Below are 20,862 nucleotides of genomic sequence, written 5' to 3'. Positions count from 1 at the left end.
ATCCTAAATACATAATCTTCTTTTTTTTTTTTTTTCTTTTTTTTGGACAAGTCCTTGTTTTCCGTTGCAATTAATTACATCTTTCAGAGTGTGGCTCCATCTTGCCACGCACACGTTTTAGAACTGTGGCTTTTGGGCTCATTAATGCGTTTTCCAGAACCGCTCGCTTAAAAAAAAAAAAAAATAGCTTAAGTGCTTTTCTTGAAAATTCAAAGGTATAAAGTATTCTTTTTGCTGCGCCTCTTATTTTCCTTCTAACGTTCCACTGCATTACCCTCATCCTGTGACTCTCGTAATGCTGTCTCTCCCTCTCCTTCTGCTTCTTTCTTTGTGGCTGTGTCAGTGCCTCCATTGCACTGCTACATGGCAGGAGGACACTAAGGGCATAAACTGGGTTGTCCCAGCCGCTGAGCAGTGCTGCCTTCTGCTCTCCTCTCTCGGTCTGTGCCCTTCTCTGCTCTCCTCTCTCGGTCTGTGCCCTTCTCTGCTCTCCTCTCTCGGTCTGTGCCCTTCTCTGCTCTCCTCTCTCGGTCTGTGCTCTTCTCTGCGCATTACATATTTAATTTGCTCTCATCTTTAGGAAGACGTCTTGGAGGCCGTGTGATTTATTCATCTCCTCCCCTCCAAATGTCTTCCCTGGTCAGAGGAAGAGAGCTGGAGGATGCTGCCGAGAAGAAAGTCTGCTCTTTATTTCCCTCTGGGTTCTTTAGCTGCCCAAAACTCACTGCAAAGGAGCTGCGGTGGAACTCTTAAAAAAAGAAAAACTAAAAGAAAAAAAAAAACGCAAGATTTATTCAACATCTTTGCTGTTACTTGTTTGTTTATTTCTGCGGAGACAGTCCTTGTCACAGCGGGGTAAAATGGCTTCTTTGGATTTCTCGCTGTAAATGCTGCCCAGGAGCGGCTGTGGTAGCACTGTAGCCTATGGCCTGTTTCTCATCGGTTGCTTTAACAGTTAATCCGTTAAACAACCCCTAGCAGTTATGCGCCTAATTTTGCCTTTTATCTGAATTCGCACAGCTCTCTCACTTGTCAGCTGCAGGATTCAGGTTTGCATTGAGAGTTTGTTGCTATCTCGCTCTCCATGCTTTCTCCTGTTTCCCGTTTGTCCAAATGTGTTGCTTTCTTGTTTGGCGGATTCGTCTGGGTTTCTGTGCCTCGTGCTCCTCGGCGGTTTTGAAGCTGTCTTCCCCATCTTGTTGCTCAGGCTGTGCTGTTTGTCCATGGCTGCCTCAGAGAGGAGCCCAGTACGAGGGAGGGAGTGTAGGGAAGAGCCGATTCACAGCGGGTATGAAGTTGTTATGAGCGGCACTGCTCTATACCCAGTGGTTACAGTTAAGGCCGGTTTAAGTTGTACAGGTTCTGTTGTCTTAATAAACTGATTTATTCTGTTGCCTCCGTGTTATTTGAGAAAATAAGACGTGAAGTGTAATTGGAGGGCTCTGCACAAACTTACCCCTGGGTCACGCGTTTTAATAACCCCGGTGCCGTGTCGCAGGCTGCTCCGAACGCTGCGCGCTGCTGATTGCCTCTGCTCCGGCGCGGCGGTCTGTTCACGGAATATTTCATGGAATGCGGGGAGACGTCATCAGATTTAATAAGCAGCTCGTGTAATTTTTCTGTGGGCCTTAAACGGCTTAGGCGCTGTGGCTGGAAGCACAGTTGGAGGGTAAAAAAGACATCTCCTCCATTCTGTGAGCAGTGCTACGGAGATTATACTGCTGTCAGCTTACTCCTATTCCTCTCTTAAGCAGCCTGCTGGCCATCTGTTTGTTTTATTTTTTTTTTCCTTGTATGAACCAGGGCAAATGACAGTCTGTTTGGGGTAGATGCCTGCAAGCCTAAGTCTTTCCTGAATACAAGAGTGCTGCTCTGGTGGCCAGTAGGCTTCCAGTGTAGCAAATGAACCGTGAATATGGAGGGTGTTGCTGGAAGAGAACTTACCAGTCAAATCCCATCTGCTGTTTTCACAAGACGTACACCAGTCGAAAAGACCTTGGTACTAGGTTTCTGTGTGAAGAACATGTTTTTCATATTTTCTCAACAAGTTTATTTTATTGGAGGATACAGGGGAGTAGTGTAGGCTCTTAATTGGTCAGTAGAATTTGCATTTTGCCTGAAATTTGAGCCTGACACAACATGAGCTAGATGACTTCAGGCCTGAGCTCAGTCTGAGCCAGAGTTGCATTGGGATTGGTAAACTAGAGGCGTGTAGAGATTTGTAAATTAGAGATGTGGAGATTCATAAGCCTGAGTCATATCTCTACACAAATAAATTGAACTTGAACTTGCATTCGTGTTATTCGCTGTCAGAATTCATAGGTATTGCACACATTTTGCCTAAAAAAATTTGCGGGGACATACGTTGTCCCTGATGACCATCAAATCGGTTAACTTACCTGAGTGAGTGTCGTCTTTGAGCTATTTGCCACCAGTATGTGCTCTCAGGTAAAAACGTCCTTGTATTTGTCAGCTTCCATTTTGTTAGTAGGCAACCGACACGTTCCCCCTTGTTCATTTTCAGGGACAACATCCAGGAGTAATACAAGTGCAGCAGGGAATGCATCTAGCAGTGAAGTCTATTCATTTGCTGTAAACACAGATGCATGTTGAAGCGTTTTGCCTGAAAAGACCCCAGCTGAATTCAGTACAAGAACGCACACTGAAAATTTGAACCTAACTAAACCCGAAGCTGCGGGTTCATTGCGGCTTGTGTAAATCACTCAGACTCTGTTGGTCAGTTCTTTTTGTGTTCTATCCTCCATGCCCTTCCGCCACGGTGAGGTGGACTGTACATCACATCACCCCCACCCCCCCAGCGTGAAGCCTTCCTGGCGTCAGCCCAAAACCCGCCATTCCACCGGCAAATGGGATTTTGACATTTCACAGTGCTATCAAATATTTTGTTCGCTTAAGAAAACAGAAAAAAAGCCACATATATCTCCACGGAGTGTGAAATTGAGTTTTATTGAAATGACACTGGTGTTTAGAGGGTGCGGAGGAGGCGGCTCGCCGCCTGCCCTGCAGCAGACCCGTGCCGGGGGAATTGCATCGCTCTGCTCGGGTGCCGCCGGAGTCCGTTTGCCCTCTGTTCCGTCACAAATCCCCCCGCGCGCAGGCTACACAAACTCGCAAAACAACATCCGCAAACAAAGTCACCCCGTCCTCCGACACATGCACTTCTCCGCTGTCCAGTCTCATTTCCTGGATGAGGCGGTGTGTAATCTGGCAGATAAGCCCTAGCCCTGTGCATTAAAATTAGAATGGTGAAGGAAAACCAGCTCGAGCAAACAAAAGCTCGCTAGCATCTTGTCTGCGGTGATGAGGCAGACTTTAAGCGCGTTATACAGTCTTACATAGTCAGCTGAATGCGCTTGGTGCTCATAGCCCTTGCAGACTCGCGTGTTGTGCCAGGTGTGGTGATGCCTCTCTCGCTGTGTCTTCGTCCAGGATGAAAGGTATTCATCTCTTCTCAATAGTGATGCCAGTGGCGGTGCAGTATCTTTTTGATTATGGCTGATCAAAGGGGTTGGCTTCGTAGGAGGCCCGCTCGTCAGCGCGCTCTAGTGGTTGGCAGGGTGGTGATATTTCTCGCTCCGTCTCAGTCCAACAGTTTGATTGATTAGACTCTGTTCCAGAGCCTGCTCTCCCTCCAGCTGAGCTTACTGAATCACCTAACTCTTGGCTCAAATGGGGGTGGGAAGGGGGAGGGCTGCACAGGAGCTGGGTCCAGCGATTTCTGGTTGTGTCCTCTTATGCCAAAACATGTGATGTGCATAGGGGACCACCATCACAAAACTCATCAGAATTAACAATACCAACACCACCACAAGCACCAGGAACAACACAACTACCAACACCATCACAAGCACCAGGAACAACGTAACTGCCAACACCATCACAAGCACCGGGAACAACGTAACTGCCAACACCACCACAAGCACCAGGAACAACACAACTACCAACACCACCACAAGCACCAGGAACAACACAACTACCAACACCATCACAAGCACCGGGAACAACGTAACTGCCAACACCATCACAAGCACCGGGAACAACGTAACTGCCAACACCACCACAAGCACCAGGAACAACACAACTACCAACACCATCACAAGCACCGGGAACAACGTAACTGCCAACACCATCACAAGCACCAGGAACAACATAACTGCCAACACCATCACAAGCACCAGGAACAACGTAACCACAAACACCACCACAAGCACCAAAGAACAGCATAACTGCTAGCAACATCACAACCACAAAGTACAGAGACCATCACCAACAACACCACAACCTCTCAGAAAGCCACCAATAGCTTCACTGAAGCCACCACATTAAGGCATGATTTAATAACTCTGTAATTCATTGGCCCAGTGCTGCCATTCTGCCCTTTAATAAGGCAGGTGAGTGACTGTATTGGGGCAGGTGGTTGGGGAGTGTGTTGTAGGACCTGCACCGTGGTGTCTGGGAGGGTAGTTGCACTGTGCTTGTTCTTTGTGCAGCAGGAACTTTGGATAAACGGTGTGGCTGTTGATCAGTGATGGATGTGAGATGTGACACCCCTGCCCCCCCCCCCCTTTTGTTTTGTTACAACCTTGAATTTTGCTATGACCTGCTTTCAGAGCTGACTTTCAAGCTCAATTAGTCACACTCACTGTGGGCCTTTTATTGTAAATAACTAGGAATAGGAAAGATGGATATGGGGTTTAACATAGTGGGAGAAAACAAAAAGCGTGAGTATGCATTTATAAAACACGCAGTCGTACAAATTCCATACCGAAGATTACAGCGCATTCAGAGCTGGCCCATAAACAGTGGCATTTGTTTTGCCTTAACTAGGCTCCTTTTTCTATCTAGTGACTAACGTGACTTCGCATATTTGGACTCCTGTAAGGTGGGTTGAAAGACTGGAGGGGAGGGGTAGGCTAGATCAATGGCAGTGCAAACTGCGATAGGCAAGTGTCTGTAAATCTTCACTTCATCCTGTAGAATTATAATGGCTCTGGCCCCCTGCCACTACACACACACCCCCATCCCACCTCTGCAGCTCTGTGCGTGAGGTCAGCGTGCTTCATTGGGGTGCGAGGACGTGCACTGTGTCTCCTGATTTACCTGGGCTGAGAGCATTGCGGCTTCCGACGTGAAAAGCTCTGCAGAATCATACAGGCGGGAATGGGATAGATCAGCAGCAGAACTGATATGCGTTAATCCTACTTGGGGGGTGGTGGTTGTGAGGGGCGTGCACTCGTGGAAAAGTGTTTGAGCATGGAATAATCCGACTGGAACATGCCAGAAGTGACCTATTAGCGAGCCCAGCATGGCCCACTCACTCGTGATGCCCCCGCAACCCCCCAGCATCCGGACGCTTACCCTCATAATCGAGCGAAATCTCATTACGCCGATGGAGCGGAGCCACTGCGTTACTGTGGGGCCGCAGAGGGAGAGGCTGGTGTGTCAGCCTCCATCAGCAGTTTTAATCCCGTTACTGTAGCTATGAGGGGAGCTGGCATCTCGGTGTAACAGCGCAGCAATGACGTTTGGGGCCTTAAACGAGTCCTCAATTACTGCAGACAGAACAGGCGCTGAGATCTCATCACACACCCCATCGCTGTAATTACCCATTCCCCTGATTTTGTTTGTGTGTGTGTGTGTGTATGTGTGTGTGTGTGTGTGTGTATATAATCATAAATTTTTGGCTGTTGACTTCAGAACCCCCCTCAGAAAAAGCTCTTACCCCCTTTTGTGTCACTCACTGCAGCATTGACTGCAGACAGACTTCATTATTAAAGTGTAACATTGAAGGCATCTTCATCGCTTGTGTTCCTCAGCAGGGCCTTTTCCTTTGTACCTGCAGCAAAAGCAAGACAATCAGCGGGAGAGCACACACACACACGCGTAGACGTCAGCGTGGAGTAGCCTGGGAGGCCGTTCCCGCTGACACAAAGCTGCCTTAACCTCCAGGAAGCTCCTGTTTGCTTTTAACATTCAGCCCAAGGCCGCGCAGTTGATTTTGTTCAGAGCGGCACCCAGCGAGGCGTGAAACGCCGGCCTAATCCAAGCACAGCTCAACAGGCCGGCCGCTCGGGGGGTGGGCGGTGGGATGGGGAAGGGGGCGGGCTGACCAGTCGTCGGGCTGCGAGAGGTGCCCGAGCAGGCCGGCGGGTCTCTGATGCACAGTGCTGGGGAGCCCCTCTGCAGCTTTGGAGCAAAAAGCCACAGCATCTGTAGAAGCGTCAGTGTGTGCGCGTTCAGCCTGGCCGCTCTCCTGTCCCGCCAGCGGGGCGTTCCTCAGAGCCGTGCCATCTGCAGGAGAGACGGCTGCAGGCCGCCATGTCCTTGTCCGCTTCTGTTAGCATCAGGAATCCGTGCACGCTACAGTTTTTGCACAAGCGCTGTCTGCTAAGTACCTCTCATTAGACAGACCAAAAAAAGATCGTATAACAAAAGCATGAGCTCTTTAATGCAGGAGAAAGGGTCCACACCTACCCCCATCTCTCCCTCTTCTGTATCTTAATTATCAGTTTCTTACTTCTATGATTGAGGTTAATCTTAAAATGACCCCTTTGCAAACTCAATTTTCTTTTCTCTCTCTCACACACACACACACACACACACACACACACACACACACACACACACACACCATAGTTTATCATCTGCAGCTTGACAACAGGAGAATTGTGGTCATAGACTCAGCAGGTGCCATTTGTTTTGATGCCAGTTTGACTGAGCTCCTTCTCCAGGGGTCTGAACCGTTGTGGCTACTTTGGGCCCCTCACAGTGACTATCAGTTTGCCCTGTAACATCCCTGGCTGAGCGCCATGTGGTGGCATTGCTTCCTCAGTATGCCTGGTAAAATCTGTATGGCCATGCGGCGTTTAAGGTTCAATGTAGGCTGAGTGCATGGCAGTGCTGTTGTCGGGCAGATCGGTGAGCACACCTAAGAAGGAAAGGGGAAAAAAAAACTGCAGCAGCACAAACCCATGTTGGTGTTTGATTGTTTGCTGGTCATCAGGACAGCAGTGCTGTGGATTGGAATGACATGTAGGACTGACAGGTCCAATCATGCGACACAGTTCGCATGCTGTGATAGCAAATTGCCTGTTTTGGTCCAATCAGAGGGTGAATGTGGTTCAGCAGATTCAGTTCCACCCCTGATACCTGGAGTTCTACAGACTCTTTTTCAAAGGGCAGTTATTTAAACTGTTGCAGGCCTTCCACAGGAATGCTTTGGGGGGGCATGTTTTTTACCTGCTGTAGCAGCTGGTCTTTTTTGGGGTGTGGTGTTCATTTTTGTAAACTCTTCTGGTCATCGGGGATGCCTCACCTGTGTCGGGTTATTTCACAGTGACTAAACTGCAGATGCAGTGACTAGCTGGGTGCACCTTCAGTCATCCTGAAGCTGGTAGTAATGTAATACATCTGCAGTGAGCCTGGTAGGCTAAATTATCCATCCCCATCACACTGTGTTTCAGTAACCATGACCATGTAACTGCTTGTATTTGCATAAGTATACACCCTTTGTAGATAATACATGTGTAATATGCCATGCCTTCAGCCTTTCAACTTTTTTTCCCACCTCCCTGCCTTGCTTGTTTCAGAAAAGATCGTCCCGTATTTTTGTAATATAAGCTTTCGAAATCTGCACTATGCCAGCGCTGGCCTGGCCCACCTCTAAATTTCATCTCCATTATATCACCTAAAAGTACCCCCCCGGCCACTGGGCTTGTGAACCTTTCTGGTCTCCAGCGCTGTCTAGCGTCCAGATTATTGGTTTGTGGGTTGGTGTGTCTGGGGTGTTTGATGTGCCTCATAAAGCAGCAGGAGATGTGCCCAGTCTGGGGAATGGATCTGTGAGGATGAACAGGGCATCTTTCCCACCTCTCTGCCTCACCCCTCCCTCCCTCCCTCCCTCCCTCTCTGTGTGTGTCTGTGTGTGCGCATATGGGCCATATTGTCAACTTTTTCACCCAATATTGTAAGTCGGTGGAGAGTGTAGCGTGGGTTTGGATCAGATGCGCCTTGCTTTCAGCGCTGGAGATGGTGTGGGTGTTGGTTCATTAAAGAGGCGGGACCGTTCTCTGGAGGCTTCTTTCTCCACCTCGGGATGCTGTGGTGACTGACAAGCGAAGCGGGAACCCCTGTGCCTTTAGTCATTTGTTGAATGGAGAAATTAGCACTTGTGCATTCAGCATGTGGGGGGGTGTCTGTAAGTGTGTGTGTGTGTGTGGGTGTGGGGGTGTGTGTGGGGGGGGGGGGGGGGGGGGGGGGGGGGGGGGGGGGGGGGGGGGGGCGTGTGTATGAGATGGTGGTCAGCGGTGTGTCTGAGCTGAGATTATGCCCTGATCTGTTTGATTGAGCTGTTTATTGAGTACTTAAGAGGATCTGACATCTGTGTCAGGTGTATTCTATGAGAGGAATGCATCTTTAGTGGTGTTTTTTTTTCCTCCATTTATTTCAACTTTGTTCACCTGTATCTCTTAAATAAATATAGGACTTAGTAATGTATTCGTAGTCAAATTAAGATACAGAGTTTAACATATTTTCAGCACTATTAGAATTTATATAATTAAGCATTAGTGAGAGACAGCTGCACCAACATTAAGAGGCTGTTTTTAATAAAGATAAGGGAATGGAAGAAGTGTTATCTTTACTAACAAACACATATTTATAAACACTAGGAACATTGAAACAGCAGGTAAATGTCAACATCAATAACCGTAAAGTCCAGATTGGTGTTCAGTTAATCATTGAATCAAACTAATGGATCGATGGCAGTTTGAATGAAAACGGCAGATGCTGCTGGTCCCCAGGAACGGGGCTGTTAGACGCCGCAGCAGGTCTGCTCTTATTATGGGATGTGTCTTCTGTTTGCAGGCTGCTTGGTGCTGTTCAAGGGCAATAGCTGTAGCTGTCTGAAAACACGGCACTTCATTAGCACCCAGAGGGCAACGCCAAGTAGACGTCTCTGAGGCAGACTGACAGGCCATAGTCCCACCAAACACTTTCCCTGGGTTGAAGTTTTTCAGAGGAAAGGCCCAAGGTGTGATTGTTTTAGTAAGTGATTATAAAAGAGGCTGTTTTCAGGATGACAGAGGTGAGTGGCAAGGTGAGTTGTGGTGAGCGCAGTCTACTGTACACGCAGGGATACTTGGTGGTGCGCTTGAATAATGTGTCTCCTATAAAGAGGCCATGGGAATAGATCTTTATGAGCAGTTATGTATTGCCCCGAACAGCTCAGCGTTACCAAAGCAGGACCTTAAATGACTTCACTGTTTCACTGAATCGGAGTCAAAAAATAGCTCCGAGAGCAAGGCCAGACTCCTGGACTGGGATCAGAGTTCCTGTTTCAGGCTTCCGTTACCCCCCCCGGCCTTTTCCTCTGCGCGGAGGCTCCCTGCCTGGGTCTTCCCCCCCCTCCCGCCTGCCTGTCGGAAACAAGGCTGCCGAGCGAGCGAGCGGTCGCGCTGCCTCAGAGTTTCGGCTGCAGTACCTGGAAGGGAAGACACAGCTCAGGGGGTGTCCCAGAATGTCCTGAAGGCAGATGAGGCTGTGTTGGTGTGATGCCGTCAGCCTCATGAGGGCTGTGTGTAAATGAACTAAAGTGCGAGCTTGGCTAAGCGGTGTGTGTGGGGTCTGTCTCTCTCTCTCTCTGTGTGTGTGTGTGTGTGTGTGTGTGTGTGTGTGTGTGTGTGTGTGTGTGTGTGTGTGTGTGTGTGTGTGTGTGTGTGTGTGTGTGTGTGTGTGTGTGTGTGTGTGTGTGTGTGTGTGTGTGTGTGTGTGTGTGTGTGTGTGTGTGTGCGCGCGTTTCCCTGCCAGACTGATTTGGGTAGTCTCTCTGGATCGGCTGTGGGAGGGATGGGGAACAGGTGCTCGCTGTGGGGAGGCGGGTATTCATCTCCGCACAAAGGATGCCGGCTGTCACAGCAGCAGCAGCAGCAGCTCTGCTGGAAGGTCCTCTCTGGAGCGGACCATCGCTGTGGGGAGGGGTTAAACTGGGAGAGCAAGACCCATCAGCTTCCTGCCTGGGACCAGGGTGCCTGTGTCCCGGTCTTATGGTCCAGACTCAGCAGCTCTCTCAGCTTGTCTGTGTGCCTGTGTGTGCGTACACTCGGCAGCCAGGTGTATTATGAAAATGAAGCATTTACTTCATTCAGTTTACATCTTTAGTCATTAGTTTGTCTAGAAGATGTTTTAATTGTCTAAATTCCACATGTATATATTTTTTCCTTTGGAGAGTGGTGGCAAGCTGTAGAACATCTAGATGTAGATCTCTACTCCTTTTTTCATTGAGGGGAAAAAGCTCTGTATTACTACAGCCATTTGCAAATCTCATCTCCTGCCGGTCCCCAAATCTTGCCTTGATTGGACTCTGCCACTGTAACCATGGAGATTCTAGTGGGCTGGCGTTTTAGGAGATCATATCTGGTTATCAAAATGTACTAACAGAACCAAAGTTGCACAGCAGGTTCCGTATATGTGTGTAATTTTTATATGCACTGCTTCCTGCGTTACATTGTTCTTGGAAAGCTGGGAGGTTGGTTTGAACACTGTGCATGTCCTCACATGTCCTGAGTAGCTACAGCAGTTACAGTATAAGCAGCTACTTGTAGTACTTGCTGTTAATTTTTACATGTAGTATTGCAATGTGTGTTGGATTCTGTGTTCTAGTGACTGATGTATGGTAGTATACTTTCCTTGCCTTGTCTAGTCAGGGTGCACAAGTTAACTTGTGGTAGGGCTTGAATAGTATTACGCTCACTCTCATTGGTCTGGGAGTGCTGTTAGCCTGCTTTGACACTGTTGCTCATTCAACTTGAATGGATACACTTTACATTACATTATTACATTACTGACATTTAGCAGACGCTCTTACCCAGTGGAAACTTACATAGGTTGCAGTGTTTTACATGTTACCCATTTATACGGCTGGATATTTACTGAGGCCATTCTGACTTAAGTAGCTTACCCAAGGGTACAACAGCAGTACCCCAACAGGGGATCCAACTGGCAACCTTTCAGTTGTGAGCCCTGCTCCTTATCGCTATGCTACGCTGCTGCCTGCTTGTTTTCTGTTTGCAACTCTGGACAAGCGCATCTGCTAAATGAATGTAATGTAATCTAATATAATGTAATGTGACATTATGTCTAATTGCCACCTCGTGACCTTGATTTGTATTGCAAAGAAGGGATTTGAACTTGGGTAGAAATCTGCAAGCCTCCACAAAACTCCACAAAACAATCTAGTGGTACGGGGATATTATTTTTTATAGCTTCTAAAGTGTTATTGGTCCAAAGAGAAGAACCCAAAGTTTGGATGCACTGATACTGCAATAAAAATTACAGCTGAACCTGGTCGTCCATGTGGAAGAGGTTCAGGTGTTGGGGGGTGCGGCAGGTCTTGCTTTGAGACGTGTTGCAGTGGGGGTGTGAGGAGGAGCAGCGCTCCGAGAGCGTAAGTGCTGGAGGGAGTGTGAGCAGCTCCGCATGGGGGGGGGGGGGGGGGGGGGGGGTGAAGAAGCGATGGAGCTGCCGTTCTGTTTTTCTTTGCCGCCTTTCTCTTTCTTTCCTGAAACTGCAGATTACAGGGCTATTGTGAGAAATGCACTTTGGGCTTCCAGCTGGCAGGGAAAGCGCTCCTCTCGGCGTCGGCACAGAGAGCGAGATCTGCTGACGGAAATGAAGTTGATTTAGGCCTGTGGTTACCGGTGGTGTGTGACCGCGCGCTTAGGGGAAGGGACTGGCAGGTCTGCGTTTACGGGCGAGTTCTTGACGAGCGCGTGGTCGCACGGATCTCACGCGACTCCCTCTGCCGTCACACTAACCTTTATCATTCCTGTCCCACAGGTTCAACTACAGATCAACGCATCACCTCACGACGAATGGGTTCTACGAGTTCCTCAACTGGTTTGACGAGAGAGCGTGGTACCCGCTCGGCAGGATAGTGGGGGGAACTGTAAGTAGAAGTCGCATTCCTCCCCCTCTCCTGAGGACATCTGCATGTGGCACTGCCATTTCTCAAAGCATTGTTCCCACACTGTCTTCCCACTGACTTTCACAGGGAGTCACAGGGAGTTCTGCTTTTCTTCTTTCTTTCTGAACTGCCACGTTCAGAAGCAGGGCCTTTTTCACTGTGTGACTTGATCAGTAATTCCTACCTGATTCTGCATCATGTTGTTTACCAAAGCCACACTGTCTCCATCTATCTGAAGTAACATCAGTACCCCCCCCCCCCCCCCCCCACTCCCTTACCCCCGCTGATCGCCCCCCCATGGAGCTGCTGCTGGTGCCCTTGCTGCGTGGTAATTACCACATCGCCCTCACCTCCCTCAGTGTGTATCTCAGACAGAGTCTGTCGCAACGACAGCTTCTGTCTTTCTCATGTTTGTGTCTCTCTCTCTCCCTCGCTTTCCCTTTATACTGGTCCCTCCCTCTCCGTCTCATTCTGTCCTTTTTTCTTTTCCCCTCTCTCTTCCTGTCTCTTCTGTCCACCTCTCTGTAACCCTTATCCTCCCTCTCCTTGCCTGTGTCTCTCTCAGTGCATTTCTGTGGGAAGGCCAGACTGAAACCTCTGTCAGATTGGTAGCTGTAGTGGTCACTGTAGCAGGCTGGGGGACTCTTTCAGCAAATCAGGACCATTAGGTCAATGCTAATTACCTCCTCTGGATAGTATAGTGCTGGTGTTGTGGCTGTCTCTCTCTGTGTGTCATGTCCTGTCTATCTGTCTGTGTTTGTGAGCAAGCTGGCTGGAAATTACGTGGATGGATTTGGATGCGTCTCTGAGAATGCATCATCCAGTTTAGAGGATTACTTTAATCACTGATAAAGTTAAGAGGTTATGCACACATCTCCACACTGTTACCTGATTCACTTTTAGGATCTTTTTGTTATCTCCACCAATGCTAGGTGGAATGAAGATTAAGTTACAACCTCTGTGTTATTGACTGTCTGTCTTTCCTTCCGTCTATCTGTGAACAACAGTATCCCAAAACATGTATTGAATTTCTATTTTCTAGCATGCCTAGCAGACAGATCCCTGTTGTAGGAAGGTTTTCTACTTAGTCTGAGAAGCGTAGCTTTATTTCTGTTTGGCGCTACTGCATCGTAAATTGGCACCCCGGATGGGAAAGGCAGAGTGATTGACTTGAGGGGGGCTGCCTGGCACTTCACCGTTAGTCTCTCCATTATGCACCCCTGCGCACGCTGGAGCGCTCTCCTCTTCTCCAGCTCTCTCTAATCCTCCAGCCCTTCACCTCCCCCCGCCTCACGCACGTTTGGCTGCGAGATGCAGCAGATGAATGACAATCTTGGAAATCTATCCCCGAGCTCCCTCCCCAGGCCCTACTGCTCACTCCGCCTGTCTCTCCTTCTTCCTCACTATCTCTATCTATCTCTCTCTCTCTCTCTCTCTCCCTCCCTCTCGCTCCATCTCTCCCTCTCTCTCTCTCTCTCTCTCTCTCTCTCCCTCTCTCTGTCTCTTACTATTTCCCTCTCTCCTCTCACCCTCCCCCTTTTAGTGAAACTGCTATAGGCAGCAGATTACAATTACGACAGTTTCCCATTAATATGTATGATACCACGACAGGCTCTTTCTTTAGATAATTCACTGTTTAGAGGGAAATGAGAGGGGGAAGCAGATATCAGTAATGTGACAGCAGTCCCTGGCTCCAGCATTCTCCCTCTCTCTGCCACACTCCGCTTCTTCCCCAGAGGGAACACAAGTATTGCTCTCGCCCCCCCCTCAGCCCCACAAGGCCAACAGATAACAATGAGAACTCAATTCATTTGGTGCTTCTTTTTTTACAATACACCTCTGTCAAACTAATATAGTTCCCTTTTGTTAAATCAGTTTGATTTATTTGCTGCAGACATGGCTTCTCTTCTGTTATGAGAATTGGGGGGTGTGTGTGTCGGGGGAAGAGGTGGGGGCTCCAGCATCTGTTTTGAATGATTAAAGCAGTAATTATTTCGTGTTGATATGTAGAAACTGCGATGTTCGGGGGAGATTTAACCCCCAGGACATGAAGACTGTTGCAGTCAAATGGTGATTAAGAGAGCGCGTCTCTCTCTAACGGTGTTTCTAATCGCTGCCTTGCAGGGTGGGGGCGGGGGCAGACGGAGCTCACGGGACCCGGCACGGGGGCGTTTCGCTTTTCACATCTTCTGCTGCGCTTGCAGTATTCAAACTGTAATAGAGCAAACACAGTAATCGCTGTGCAGCGTTAGGTGCACACGTGCCCACGGCTAATTGGCAGAGCGGCCCATCTTTCTTGTGTGTCTGTGTGTGTTTCTGTAGGACGGATGATGGTACCTGTTAGGTCCTAAGACCCTCGGGTAGCTGTAAATGGAGACGTGTTCTCCCTGATTGCTCAAATATCCATGGGATGCGTTTGGTTTGCCTTTCTGTACAGCATTTCACTCGTTACGTTCTCTCATCTTTTCTTAGTCTGTTAAGGTAAAAAGTAAAATTGGCTTATTAAGGTAAAATTGTCTCCAGTTTGACGTGCTTTGTAAATGTATGATTTACGTTTGCCTAAAAATCAACATTTAAAGCTCTTTTTTTGGTTTGAGGATCTTTATAGGAACAACTCAAAGTGCAAAAATGTGTACACGTATTCCCACCAAATGACTATTTCTCTGGCAAGCTCCTTGTATACCACCCATATGGGATTGGATAACTGCACAGTTTACTGCCGAAACTGTAGAATGTATTCTGCTAATCCTTTAACGAATGGTTGAACCGCCTTGGACTGAATATCCATAAATGGAAAGAAACTGAACAGAACATAAATTAGAAAAGAAAATGATGTCTAGAATTAGAAACCAGGAGCACCTATTGAAGAGTAGATTAAACTGAACAGCTATATAAGTTATATAAAGCTATATAAAACCCTAATGTTTACTGAATGAGTCAAGAATCAGCAATGCAAGTCTCACTGCACATTTGACTTTTGAATCTCATTTTTTCCTTGTTTTTCATCTATTTTAAGCATAGTGCTATACTATTATACTATGTTCAGATTGAAGAAATTAAATTAAGTGTCAGAAAAACACCCATAAGGGATTGAAAGATTGTTTTTTTCTGTCAAACAGCAGTTGAGAAAATCAGAGTAATTAGCAGTAGTTTGTGCTGGATTTGCTTTTATGTAAAGAGAATAAATATAATTTCATACCCAGATCAGGACGTGGATCGAGATGGTGTTGGGCAGTGCCCTCTCTGTTTAGGAGGAAGTTGTTTTTCTCCCTGTCCAGTATTAGTGATGGCAGTTCTAGGAGAATTAATCCTCTGGTATAAACTATAGTGTTATGGAAAATGATCTGCTATTAGCTGATTTTTCAACTGTGACAGTATTAGGCTGCCCTAGAACATAGTCTTCCTCACTTAACTGACACACAGAAGGGGTGTTTCCCTGCTTAACACTGTGTGTTCCGTTTTTCATTTTCCGTCTTATTGTCCTCTGTGACATTATATTCTGTTATGATATGAGACTGTCTGTAGATTGTTTGTAGATTGATTGATCAGTGATCTGAGAAACATGACAGCGCTCTCCTCCCTCCTCAGGTGTACCCGGGTCTGATGGTCACCGCCGGCCTTATCCACTATGTGCTGAACCTGCTGCATGTGACGGTGCACATCCGGGACGTGTGCGTCTTCCTGGCGCCCATCTTCAGCGGCCTGACGTCCATCTCCACCTTCCTGCTGACGCGGGAGCTCTGGAACCAGGGGGCTGGGCTGCTGGCCGCCTGCTTCATCGCCATCGTCCCCGGCTACATCTCCCGCTCCGTCGCCGGCTCCTTCGACAACGAGGGCATCGCCATCTTCGCCCTCCAGTTCACGTATTACCTATGGGTGAGTCTGGCTCAGCGTGCTTCTGGCCGCCTCTAGGCAAGCCGATGGATCTCAGGGTGCCGTGGAAGTACACCCACCTGTTGTCTGGGTGTTTGATTCTTTTTTTTGTCTTGTTAAGCTATAGCGCAGTGCTGTTTTGTTTCGGTGCCTTCCTCGCTCGCCCCGTGACGCGCTGCACTTCTGTGGGAACGGAGGGGTGTGCTTGCAGCCCACGCGCTGTGAACAAACAGACAAACCTCTGCGCAGTGATGTGACTGCACGGCCGGCTAACAGTGGCCGACCACAGTCTTATCACCATAGAGACAAGAAATTTCAAGTCACAGTAATTAAAATGGTCTATTTGTTTGTTTCCTGCTGTCAAGATTGCCGCTGTTTATGGTTAAAAACGTGTGAAAACGGGTTCTCTGGAATACTTGTGTTTAAAGGGCTTTTCTGCATTTGCTTAAGGGGTTAAATAACAGTATTTTTCCCCAATGGTAGATAGATGCAATTTGAAATAAGTACATGTATATTGGGCATTTGTTGTAACAGGGTTCTTAGTTGGTCAAGCCTGTGGGTCAGTCAGTGTAAAGTCAGATGTGTAACATAAACAGTTGGCCTTCCTGTAGAATGGGTCTTATCAGCTGGCCTGCGTATGTTCTGTACTACATTATTTAGTCTCAACACAAGATTTTTTTGGCTGTACTGTGTTACAGCTGTTCTGTGTTCTGTCTGAACCTGTCCCATCTGCAGATTCTGCCCAGCAACAAAAAGGTTAAATTGACTGTGAAGTGAATATGAACATGTAGAACATGGGAAAGCTGAAGGATCAGAACTGGCCATTCAGCTCATCGAGGCTTCTTATTTTCCTCATTGCATTCTGCAGTGCTTGAATCAAATTGAAGCTTTTGTTCATTTCAATATATATATTAACACTGATAATACAACATTACAGTAGGAAGAGTCTTGCTAGGTCGCTAGTTGATTAGCATTCAGATTGGAGTGTATTTTGTCCTTTAATAACTTGTTAATTAGCCCATCAAGCCTGTAAAAGAGCTCTTTATTGTTGAAAGATGCAATCGCTATGAATGGTATTTAAGTGCTGCAGTATGTAATAGTAATTCTTATAACCTGATCAGCACCAAGCACTTTGTTTAATTTTACACAGTAAAATGCTATCAGCCTGAAGGTTCCACTAAGCCTGTCTGTCTCCCAAATCAAATAATCATTTGATGTATGTTATTTGCTGTTACATTGAGCTTCCCTACTGGAATCACATACCTGTTACTAGCCTTAGTTCTTTTTTCAGTGCGTCTGTGTCCCACAATATCCACATGTGGTCTGTTGAAGGCATTGTACAATATTAATATAACCTCCTTTGATTTATACTGGTTGCTTGCTATATATTCCAGCAGCCTATTTGCAAAAAAAGTAAACAGGCACAATGTCTAAATCCAGGCTGTAACTTCCAAATACTTTCCTTCAGCTAGTTTCATGTTATTTGTAAGTATAACTATTTTCTTAGTAATGTCTTCATCAAGGTTGTTTATTTAAACAGGGAAGACAATGGGTCACAACACTGGTTACTTGTGGACTCCACTTCCCACAACCCCCTGCTCATGTATGACTCCTTGATGTTTCTCCTTGTGTTCTCTGAGTCCAATTTGAATCATTTTTCAAGGCAATGCCTTGTATTGCTACAGGTGTAACTGTAGGGCAGAGGTCTTTCTGACTAATGCCTCCATACCTCTCCCGCCACCCTTGTATCCTTTTGGGCTCTAAGACCTGGCAGGCCACTGAAGACTGTGTGCTTTCATTGCTGCCGTTGCTGGCCTTTTCTCACAGGACAAGGTTCAAACATGAAGTAATCTGAAAGGTGATCTGAATATCAGATGTGTTCCTCACGTTAGTCCTGTGATTCAGCAGTGGGCGTGTTCATTGTCCTGATTTGATATCCAGATCAGTAACTGCTCATGTATGGAACCTGGATTAAGTTGTGACCAGATATGTATGTCAAAACACATTCTACACAGTACCAAAAACGTAATTGGTAAAATGCTCTCTTTTTGCACTTTAAGAATAAAACCTAAACCATCCTCTAGTGACTTCGACGTAATGTCTGTCCTCTGAGCAAATATCATTTTGGGGGGAAGGAAGATAAGGGGTTGGGGGGGGTTTCATTTGTTAAATGACTTCCCTTTATCTAGTTAAACTGCGTGTAATGGAGTAATGGAATGGCAGAACCTCATTAGGAGAACTGAAAGAGGTAGACGTTTTCTGTGCATCTGCAGGGAAATAAGTGGAATTTGTGTCTGCAGGTATAATTAACTGGAGCTATCAGGCACTCCTTGCCTCTGGGCCTTCCGCTGGAGGCGTCCTCTGCGCCGGGGCCAGCAGCACAGCCCGTCTCAATGCCTCTCCAGAGCCCCTGCGCAGAACGAACCCAGTTCTGGCTGTACTCGGCACCGGCGGCGCTCCTGGGACCCTGCAGGAGCACGCTCGGTCATCATCTCCCCCTTCTCCTCATTGTTTTACACCACCTCCTCCTCCTCCTCCTCCTTGAATGTAGTGCACTGCTTGCGTGTGTCGCTGGTTCTTTTGAAAGGCCGTTCCCTCACCAGTCAGAGCATTTCAAAGGCAGTGGAACACTTAAGCTGCTTCTCAGAATGCCATGAAATGAGTTGTCATGAAGCAGAAGTGCGAAATGGCCAAATACTGCTCTTTCGGCTTTTTGTAGAGTATTGTTTTTTTTAAAGGGCTATTCATGCTCTTTTTAGTGGGAGTGGAATTTTTTGTTTGTTTTTTCAAGACCATTTTCTAACATGGGACAATTGCATTTCTGCCTCGAGTGTTCAACAAGTGTGCCTGATTCTGCCTGATGACTGATGCTCTGTGCTTTAGCAGCAGATTGTAATTTCAGAATCTCATTTGCTCTGTGTTTGTCTTTATCAAGGTCAGCCTGAAATCACAGATGCGCAGACATCAAGTGGTTTGGCCTCTACGGCTGCTACAACAGACTGCCTTGCACTTGTGGTTGTAGGATGTTGGCGTTTGGATCATTTGTGTGGTGAAGTCAGAAGTCAGGTTTACCCTTTAATTTACCCCCCCTCCCTGTAAAGGCTTATAGCCAAAAATTAAGGAGGCACTGTTTCCAGGCAGTGTGGTGGTCAGACTTTCTTTCACTGAGTTCCCTTCATGGTCCCAGAAAAGTGCTGATCCAGCCCTCAAGTTGAGCTTGCCCTTGATGTGAGGCCACTGACTAAGTGGCTTAAGAGCACCTGCGTCTGACCCCTCACTCAGCTGCCTGCAGCCTCAGGCCCCCAGTGAAGAGTCTGCTGTTCTGTGACAGCGGACACCATGACCCTCTGCAGCGTTTAAGCAGGGCAGCGGATTGGAGGAAAGGGCTCGGCGACCTGAGCGCTGTGGGTCTGAGTCTCACGGAGGCACTCTGCTGTTGTCCCCTCATTGCCTCCGCTTGCATTGTTTGCAGCATTGTGTTCAGTGCTGTGAGTTATGTGTTAGCCTGCGTGCATGCTAGCTCATGTCTGCGAGTGAAGCAAAGCCTGTCTCTCTGCCGAGGTGGGGTTTTTTCATTCTTATTGTTTAAATGCCCCACATGTGCTTGTTTCAGCCATGCAGTGGCCGTGAGGTGGGAGCGTCTCTGGCATCGGCTATTCTGCCAGGCTCTTGGTGCTACTGCTCCTTTGACATGCGTGACGGCCTTGTAAGTCACTGCATGAAAATGTCTGCCCAATAAGTAATAACGTCTGTGTGCCCATTAGAAGAGTGTGGGTTATTTTTCAGCGAGACTTTAAAGTGCAAGATTTTAAATTGGCAAGGTGGTGAATTTCACGGTTGTTACAGATGCCTTGAGGAGAGCAGCTAGCAGCTGGGCTGGAAAAATTCTGCATTCCAGGAGGGACAAGTCACCTGAAACATCAGCATTAGCTTAATAGCTCTTTCAAAGGTCTGCACTATACTCTGTGTGGATCATCTAGCATCGTGGTTGAAGGTTGCATTCCAGAGTGCATGACACTGCCCTTTTAGAGGGTTTGCGGTGCTGAAATTGCTGATAGCTGCCGTTGCAGCCCTCCAGCTTTATTGCGCATAAGAACAGACATGATCGCTGCCATGAGACAGTAGCTCACATGATCTGTTTGAATGCTGATATGTTTGAGTGTCCCCTTAGCCTCAGAAGTGCAGGGTTTTTTTTTTTTTTTTCCTGTGAGGACAGTGACACTTGATATTTCTTCCTTTTACATCCTAATGGCCCGTTCAGCTGGAGCTCCTTAATCTTCCTACATTCACCTCCTTTTTTTTTAATCTATAATTGAATTCTCTCTCTCCCGTGAGACCTGCCCTTTTTAACACGCTGCCTTCTTTTCTCTCCTCCGCTTACATCGTTGCAGGACTCGTGTTTGAAAGCAGCTTGAGGCAAAAAATAAAACGCAATTAGCTGCTCGCACTGCTGTTCCGTCTGAGGGGGGGAACTGTGTTCCTGCGCTCCCCTCGCTGAGGAGTCAGAGTGCCTCACATGCAGGCTCTCTGCAGGGCTCAGGGCTGGAGGGCACTGATAGTTATCAAGAGGCCTCTGCTCAGACCAAAGTCTGTCTCTCTCTCCCTCCCTCCGTCTCCCTCTCTGTCTCTACCACTCCTGCTCCTTTTCCCTCTCCCTGTGTTTTCCTGACCGCCTGCTCTCTCACGCAGTATCTCCAGCACATGCTCTGTGGAAAGTAAAACGTGCGTTTCTCCCCCGATACAAAATCAATGACAGGTCTTAGTACACTGTGTTAGGAGCTGAGGTCCTCACCCTCCTTGAGTAATCCCAGGAATATGTTATAAAATAGTTAGTAATTAGTCACTAGTAATCAATAATTGGTAATTATTTTAAGCCATTGCATTTCTGATGTCTAAAAATGTTAAATTGTGTTCAGACTTAAAGATAATTTCACAGTAGTAAAAGTGTCAATTTAATGCTTTATTTATAAAAACATGTCATTTTTACTCACGTTTAAAATGTTTTT

At 47.3% G+C, this 20,862-nt stretch overlaps 1 protein-coding gene across 1 annotated transcript in view; it reads left to right on the top strand.

Annotated features, from left to right (window-relative positions):
- Positions 1–20,862, top strand: part of stt3b (STT3 oligosaccharyltransferase complex catalytic subunit B) — a 71,623-nt gene that overhangs the window by 27,301 nt on the left and 23,460 nt on the right. Inside the window, exons 2-3 of the mRNA XM_036538361.1 lie at positions 11,857–11,965; positions 15,572–15,859. Of these exons, the coding sequence (XP_036394254.1) occupies positions 11,857–11,965; positions 15,572–15,859 (397 nt within the window). The remainder of the gene's footprint in view (positions 1–11,856; positions 11,966–15,571; positions 15,860–20,862) is intronic.

Source organism: Megalops cyprinoides, chromosome 10 (assembly GCF_013368585.1).
Source record: "Megalops cyprinoides isolate fMegCyp1 chromosome 10, fMegCyp1.pri, whole genome shotgun sequence".
Taxonomy (NCBI): Eukaryota; Metazoa; Chordata; class Actinopteri; order Elopiformes; family Megalopidae; genus Megalops; species Megalops cyprinoides.
Note: the sequence above shows the minus strand (reverse complement) of the source record. Positions and strands in the feature narration are given on the sequence as shown.